General features: G+C 39.9%; 1 protein-coding gene across 3 annotated transcripts in view; it reads right to left on the bottom strand.

Moving 5' to 3' along the window:
* The window catches only part of DLG2 (discs, large homolog 2 (Drosophila)), a 2,340,373-nt gene that overhangs the window by 556,959 nt on the left and 1,774,578 nt on the right, over positions 1-8,836 (bottom strand). For all 3 annotated transcript variants that reach the window (XM_010853191.1, XM_010853193.1, XM_010853192.1), the window contains one exon: positions 5,328-5,483. In XM_010853191.1, the coding sequence (XP_010851493.1) occupies positions 5,328-5,483 (156 nt within the window). The remainder of the gene's footprint in view (positions 1-5,327; positions 5,484-8,836) is intronic.

Raw genomic sequence — 8,836 nt, 5'->3', positions numbered from 1 at the left:
GGCTTAGCCCTGTGCTTTTGACGTGGAACACATTTCTTCCCTCATCTGTCTGATGAACTAAGCGTCTTTGGGAAAACTTGAAGGAAAGCAAAGGCAGAGGTAGATGATACTTCCTCCGTTTAGCCTTAGAAACTTACCTGTACTTTTATTATAATGTTATTATGCATAGAAGTTATATTTTATTTTGAACTTATAGGCTTTGAGACAGGTAAAATGTTAATAGATTTTCTAAAATTTTATAAGGCGTGGATGGTTGTCAAAGATAGGCCACCATAACTTTGGCTTATGGCTGAAGTCTTGTAACAGCCTCGTGGACCTATGAGAGATAAGGTTAAGTTTCCTATGAAGAATGGTTCTTATAAATACTAGAACTTGATTAAACAAGGTATGAGTGGGGAACATTCCTCTGTGTGTGTGTGTGTGTGTGTTCACATCTCCACAGAAGGGACAACCTCAGAGCATGAGTCCTCCCTTTGGTATCTCTTCTAACTGCCTGTTTTTAGTTACCTAGAGATTAAGTACACTGGAGAAAGCAGGGGCCTTTAGCAAAGGAACCTTACAAAGCACAGCAATGAATTCTTCATTTACATGGTCTTATTCATCTCTGAACCCCTAGCATCTAGGGAAATGCCTGGTGACCTAAAAGAAGTTCCATGAAAATATGCTCTTCAAGGAGTTGATGTTTTATGAACACAAGATGCTTCAGAGATGTTTCCTATCCAAAATCTGCCAACATATTTTAGCTAGACTTCATCTGGTTTATCTCAACCTCTGTTTATCAATTACAGTATAACAATAATTAGGACCATCTATGTAAAAAGACAAATGAAAACATGTCAATATGTTGAGAAAACAGGCAAGCACATGATATTCCTTGCCCCAGGAACATTAAAAGCTGAATCACTTAACATTCTCTCCAAGAAGAAAAACCAATTACAACATCAAAAACCACTTTTTTTTTTTTTAAAGAAAAAGATATCTTTTTTCTTTAAAAAACCAAGAGCCTCTTGGATAAGCAAGAGCCTCACAGAAACACCATTTGTTTTTCATAGAGCTTCAAACTTTAGTCTGATTCCAGGCTCTGCCCATTTCTTGCTTTTGCAGGGTCTGAAAAGTCAATTACTCTAAACATAATCTGCAGCCTTAGGAGCTGATGCTTTGCCAAGTAATTTAAAGTGCTTTGCTACGGAAAACTTACAATTTTTCTCTTTTCTTTGAGATGATGCTATGGCAGTAAATTGTGTATACAATTAATTCATCCCTGGATATTTGCTAGTTCAAAGAGCTGAGAACTTGGGTATTCAAAAGGCAGAGAATACAGATGCCTGACTCCTTATTTTTGCTGACTTGCCTCCATTCTTCCAAATGTTGATCAGAGATGAACTGGTACACAGGGGAAGGTGCTTCACAGGCTAACTTTCACAGAAGTAGCTTTCACTGCCATCTAAGACTATAACTACAATCATCAATGTGGGCATACTTCTGAAATACCCTATGGGAAATTCTCAAATGCCCTGAAAAATATACATTAACACATACTGCAACTTAAAGATGAGGCATTGCTTCAACATTTCTGGTTGGCCTTTTCAATTTACACCTTTGCAAAAAGTTGCCTTTAGTATAACATTTTGCTCTTTGTCAATGCTTGACAAAATTTGGTTGGATGAATTGACAGATATTTTCTTATAATATTCTTTTAAGGCAAAAGATCCCTAAATTTTTTTACTTAACCATGAGTAGAAGTAAGAGTCCATTGTTGATGAAGACAATGGATTTGGGATCTTCATCATTAACAGAGTTGGCTAAGTGCTTGTCTATTTAAGCTCTTGTTGGCTATGGGCTTGTCTAAGTTCTTGCCTACCTTTGATGTTCTCTAAGTTTTTCAAGGTCACAATGGAAAAAGCAAGGGAGGGTGTCATAAATGGAACTAGAATCTTTGAACTTGTCCCCAGAATTACTGGCTGTATTTCAAGAAACATCTGCTCAGTATTTCCCACTGGAGAGAAAGCAAGTAATCTCTGAAAGGAACTGCCCAGTCTTCATGAAGAACTGAGAGCTACCGAATCAATCTATAGCATAGACAGTGACCATTAAGAAAACTGAAGGAGAAAGTGAAGGATGCAAAATGAGTTCTAGTCCACTGTTATTTGTTTTCACGCACAGATTCGTTCATTGATGGAGGTATTTTATACCCCTCCTAAAAACTGGGTGAAGCACAGCTTGAGTCACGACCTGTTCCTGAGATAGGTATCTGTTTGCTTATCAGTAGATCTTATTTCCACACGTACTTAGGCACTCGATAATTCTGAGCTCCTGCTGTGCCAGACTGGGCTAAGTGTTAGGGATATAGCAGTGAACAAAATAGATGCTGTTTCACTCATTGACCTTGCAGTCCAGAATGTGAGAGAGCCATTTGGTTTAAAAATCACATGTACATTTATAAATTGCTTGAGTCAAATGGGAAAAGAGAGAGACTATAGCAGGGGACCTGATTTTCTCTTTCAAGGAGCTTCTCCGCTGAAGTACAAGTTAAACTTAGACCTAAGATGACCAGCAGTTCATCAGGCAAAGTGTAAAAAGAGCTTTTTGATTTGAGGAAAGAGCATGTGTGAAGCCTTGAGATGGGAAGAGATTTAGTGCATTTCGTAAAGAAAAAGAAGGCTGGTGTGAGCATTGTGGTCAGCAAAGGGAGCAGTGACATGAGATGTCTAAGAGGCAGGCAGAGGTAGATCATGCACGGCCTGGATGCTATGCTAATGACTTTGCATTTTATCTTAATGCAAAGGTGAGAGTGCGCACTGATCTGTATTTTTAACAGATCACTTTGGCTGTATTGAGAATAAAACAGGAGGACAATAGTGGAAGGAGTGAGACCTATTAGGGGACTGTTATAGGTGACGGAGGCTTGGATTAAAGTGGTGGAAAAAGAAGTAAAGGAGAATCAATACATTCGAGATATATTTTAGAGGTAGGATCAACATGTATTTAAGGTGGATTGGATGATGGGTGTGAGGGAAAACAAAGTGTGCAGCATGATTTTCAAGTTTTGGTTTGGGCAACGGAGTAAATGTATGTGCCATTTACTGAACTGGACAAATGTGGAAGGGGCTAAGAATTTCAGTATCTGTGTATGTGGACAATACTACTGAAATGGATATGTGTGTGTTATTTTTTTCTACAAATAAATAAGAAAAAATATGAAAAAAGGAAAGAAGAGGGAAAAAGAAGGGGACAGAATGATAATAAATAGAAAATAGAATTTCCAAGGGGAAGATAGAGGGTGGCGGTTGGGGCTTGTGGGGGTCAGGACTGCTGAGGGTATGTAATATGAAAAACACATATTCAACATTATAGTAATTTTTCTTTTAATTTGGGGAAAATCCCATATGGTTTTCATCATGCAGATTACAGAAAGTAAATGGAGTAGAATCATTTCTGGTGGGTCTACACAAAGGTGGACTGTCATCTACTTACTGGTGAGTTTTTAAGAAGGGATGTATCAAAACCCCCAGGGGAATGCAAGGAATGTGACTCTTGTGTTCATAAAAAGAACATGGGTTAAAAAGTAAAAAAGATTCATTGACACTGAGCTAGAAGAAGGGAGATGAGAAGGCAGGATAAAAATAGAGATAGGAAAGACAAAGAGAAATGGGTGGATTTGGCCAGCAAGCAAAGATGTCTCTGCCACCATGCCTACGGGAGTGCAGGTGCTAATGGCTGTTTGGATGTGAATCCCAGCCCGGCCACTCGGTGGAGGGTGATCGTGGGCATGTCAGGTACCCTCTCAAGCCTCGATTTTCTTACTTGTAAAGCAAAGATAATGATAGCATCTACATCATAAGGTGACTGTCAGGGTTAGCAGAAATAATGCACCAGAAGTGCTTGCTTAACAACACTCCTGGCTCAGAGGAAGAGCTCAATAAACGTTAGCTGCCTTAAGGTAGCTGACTATTTATAGATGCATAATTACTAGAAAGTCATCATTGTAGCCTGCCTCCTCACTTCCGTATGGCGACTTTGCCCTCTTAGTTTCAAAATCATATAGTTCACTGTAACAAGAAATAGATTTATGATTTGTTAAACATATTGGAGGATTTAATTAATTTTTATAAAGAATTTTTTCAAGGAGAAAAGCTTTTGCTCTTAGGCTTTGCTTGTTGCAAATTAATGAAAATGCCCTACCGTAGCCAAAAATATGTTTCTCGTTTATTTCTAGAAATGTTAAGATATAATTTAAAATTTGGTATTTAACTCCCCTCAAGAGGCAAATCATTGACTTCTAAACTTATTCTTTGAAAATCTCCAAGAACAGAGATGATGTTCTAAGGAGATCTTATTCACTACGAATCACTCAAAAAAATCTATGTTTTCTCTGTCCTAATAATATTATGAAGCCATGTGAAAATATTCTGTCAGAAAACATAACAACACAAGCACCACATTCCCTGTAGAAATATTACAATTGAGATCCTCCCATTTTATACTAAATTGGAACTATCTGATGAAACACTGTATTCTCTTTTTCTTTCTGTCGCTGACTGGCTGCTACAGGAAGATAGGAGTTTATTGCTTGTTATACATATGCTTTAGAATTATAATGTAGAATTATGTCTAACCTTTAGACTTAGAACAATTTACAAATTTTTGTAGAGAAACTCAAAACATTCTATGATCAAATCTGAAACCCACATTTATTGAGGGAATTGCCTTAGCTGCTCTGACTTTAGTTTTCTTACATAAAATGGCAGTTATTAAGTAAGACAACAGATATAAACACCTTGCATTATACTGTAGAGGTGAAGATTATGTTCTTTGTGGTTAGTTAGTACCGACTAGCTCTGTAGTTTTGGATGAGTTAATATGTAAAGGAGTCAGTTAAACGATGACATTAATTTAATAATTTAGTTAAAATAAGAAACGGCAATAATAGTATCAACTTCTTAGTCAATGTGATGCATGGAGCAGAGCATTACTATTTAAAATGTACTAATCAAGAACGCAGTTCTCTTTGAACCTTCTGTATGAGGGAAAGGGTGCTAATTAAATTCCAAAATGAATTCTTTGGGAAAAATATAATTGATGCCTTATTAACAATGCATGGGGACCGAGAACATTTGGAGCATCATGTGATCACGCGTAAGGGCTCTGTGATCACACTAGGAGATCAATGCTCTCCATGTCTCCCCCTGCCCCATGGGAGCAGAACGGCTCTCCACCCTGAGGAAGCTGTAGGGTGCAGAGCAGCGGGCAGAGGCGGATTCTACCCGTTCGTCCTCGTGGAAGCACATGCAACCGGAGAAGATGAAGTGAGAAAGCGCATGCAGTACCTGGTCATCTCAGAGTCGGGGAGCAGGCCTAGGTGGTAGTGGGGGTAGGGAGCTGAGAGAAGGAAGCTTTTGTCACACTCAACAGGGGAATAGTGCCTGGGAGAAGCAGGCTTATCACACAGTTTGTTCACAGTGCTGTAAACGGGTTCCGGAGGCCTGGTGACACAAGAGAAAGAGACGCAGGGTTAGCACTCAGACTGAACGACGGGCTGCGAGCAGCATCTTACCATAGGTGACAGCAAATGCCCTGAACAACGCCACAGGTTTCACGAGCCCTGAGTTAAGAGGCTCTTCATAAACAGGTCCCCGGGTTAGAAATCACAACTTTGGCGGACATGTGGCATGACTAAAAGTCACGTGTCAGATACCTCAGTAGAGTCACAGAAAGAGACATGCATGTGTGCTCAGTCATGCTCGACCCTGGGACCCTACGGACTGTAGCCTGTCAGGCTCCTCTCTCCATGGAATTTTCCAGGCAAAAGTACTGGAGTGGGCTGCCATTTCTTCCTACTCCAGGGAATCTTCCTGACCCAGAGATCGAACCCGCGTCTCCTGCACTGGCAGGCAGATTCTTTACTACGGAACCTCCTGGGAATCCCAGCAGAGTCATAATCAACCTTTAAATGTCGTATCTTTTTAGATAAGCCTGTCTGAAAGGCCAAAATCTGGGATCCTCTGACATGGTTCCTTCTTACACTGGAATCTCATCTTAAATGTGAACTTGACATAGACTTTCTCTGGCCACATTGGCCAGGACACCTTGAAATTTTTCATAGCACCTATTCATATTTTATCCATGGACAGAGGAGCCTGGTGGGCTACAGTCCACGGGGTTGCAAAGAGTCGGACACGACTGAGTGACTTCACTTTCACTTTCATTCATATTTTATAATAATCTTTTCTCAGCATAAAATAACCTTTTTAATATTTTCTTTAATTTTTATTGTCACTCTCACTATACGATAAATTCTATGAGAAGAGAGACTACATTTATTTTTTTAACCACTTACAGTACAGTGTGGCACATAATACATACTCTATAACTATATGTTGACTGCATGTATGAATGAATAAATGAATACAACTTCCTATATTTATACTGCAAAATTCTTGTTTGGTGATTTGTGGGGGGTGGTTGGTTTTACCTAAGAATCTAATAGGTTCCTCCATATATTTATTCATAGTGTGCTCCCTGCCCCCTAGAGTTGACTTCAGAGAGTTTTCCACAAGGAAGATTTTAGTAACATTTCTATTAAGTGAATTCATCTAGGGATACTGAAACATTATCTAAAATAGCAATATTTTTATAGCTGTTATTGACAAACATGCATATTATGATCAGATAAAATTTTCTATAGCTTCTGGTCAAAGATCCATATTAAAAAAAAAGTTTCACAACTCTCTTCTCCATTTTTTAAGTACATGGTCTGAAAGTACTTTCAATATCTTTCCATTATGTAAGAATGAAAAGATGGGTATTGAAATGAAAGGACTATGAGCGGTCAGGGTCATGGACCCAGAAAGTGTAGCCTTAGCTGGGAATGTTAAGGAGCAAGTCAGGAAACTGGGCCATGCCCAGAGTCACACCCAGGGGGCGCAAATTGCACCTCCTGGGGCCACAAGACACCGGAGGCAGCAAGTGGCGGTCATGAGCCTGAGCAGAGGCACAGGAAGTGAACTCAGTGACGGCACGGTCCGTGGTTCTGAAGCTCCAGCCCTCAGTGTGGCTCCTCCTGTATAACAGGTGCTCAGTCAGTGCAGACTGAGAATGGAGAACAGGGAAGAAAAGAGGGTAAACCAAGAATTACAAATGAACTACCTAATTTATAATCTTGCTGTGGCCAATCATGTGATGTCAGCGTAGACAATGTCTAGAGACCTGGATTCTTTTTCAACACAAAGCTTTCCATGACACAGAAGGCGGTTCCTTGGAGTGTTTATTTTGTGCAATACAGTAGAAGGGCTGAGGAGGACTCCAGAGGCCTATCTGTCCTATGGAATAATGACCTCAGTGGGAAAACGAAGTACTTTGCAGTGGAGTCGGCTGGTTCTATCCCAGTGGCTGTAACATTTACAAGAAGAATTAAAAGTTTTTAAAATAAAAGAACCAGATTTATTAGGGAATCTATCCTTCGAGAAGACAACGGCTCTGTTTTAAGAAAAATCCAGTAAATTCATAAATTTCTGTTTATTAATTTAAACATATACATAATTTATACTGGTAAATACAGCACTTAAAAGAGGCAACTGCAAATGATTCTTAAAAACTGTTCTTTTTTTTCATATTTGTTTTTTTCTTTCTGACTTATTCACTCTGTATAACAGGCTCTAGGTTCATCCACCTCACTAGAACTGACTCCAATGCATTCCTTTTTATGGCTAAGAAATATTCCACTGTATATATGTACCACAACCTCTTTATCCATTCATCTGATGATGGGCATCTAGATTGCTTCCATGTCCCAGCCATTGTAAATAGTGGTGCTAGTAAAACAGTACTGATGAACCTATTTGCGGGGCAGGAATAGAGACACAGACATAGAGAACAGACTTTGGACACAGCAAGGGAAGGAGAGGGAGACAAATTGAGAGGCTAGCATTGAAACACATACACCAGCAAATATAAGCTCAGCTCAGTCGCTCAGTCATCTCCGACTCCGCGACCCCATGGACTGCAGCACACCAGGCCTCCCTGCCCATCACTAACTCCCGGAGTTTACTCAAACTCACGTCCATTGAGTTGGTGATGCCATCCAACAACCTCATTCTCTGTTGTCCCCTTCTCCTCCCACCTTCAATCTTTGCCAGCATCAGGGTCTGTTCAAATGAGACGGTTCTTTGCATCAGGTGGCCCAAGTATTGGAGTTACAGCTTTAGCATCTACTTCCAATGAACATTCAGGACTGATTTCCTTTAGGATGGACTGGTTGAATCTCCTTTCAGTCCAAGGGACTCTCAAGAGTCTTCTCCAACACCACAGTTCAAAAGCATCAATTCTTCAGTGCTCAGCTTTCTTTATTAGTCCAACTCTCACATGCATACATGACTACTGGAAAAACCATAGCTCTGACTAGACAGACCTTTGTTGGCAAAGTAACATCTCTGCTTTATAATATGCTGTCTAGGTTGGTCATAACTTTTCTTCCAAGGAGCAAGCGTCTTCTAATTTCATGGCTGCAGTCACCATCTGCAGTGATTTTGGAGCCCAGAAAAATAAAGTCTCTTTCTGTTTCCACTGTTTCCCCATCTATTTCCCATGAAGTGATGGGACCAGATGCCATGATCTTTGTTTTCTGAATGTTGAGTTTTAAGCCAACTTTTTCACTCTCCTCTTTCACTTTCATCAAGAGGCTCTTTAGTTCTTCACTTTCTGCCATAAGGGTGGTGTCATCTGCATATCTGAGGTAATTGATATTTCTCCCGGCAATCTTGATTCCAGCTTGTGCTTCCTCCAGCCCAGCATTTCTCATGATGTACTCTGCATATAAGTTAAATAAGCAGGGTGGCAA

Source organism: Bison bison, unplaced genomic scaffold (assembly GCF_000754665.1).
Source record: "Bison bison bison isolate TAMUID 2011002044 unplaced genomic scaffold, Bison_UMD1.0 scf7180017864324, whole genome shotgun sequence".
Taxonomy (NCBI): domain Eukaryota; kingdom Metazoa; phylum Chordata; class Mammalia; order Artiodactyla; family Bovidae; genus Bison; species Bison bison.
Note: the sequence above shows the minus strand (reverse complement) of the source record. Positions and strands in the feature narration are given on the sequence as shown.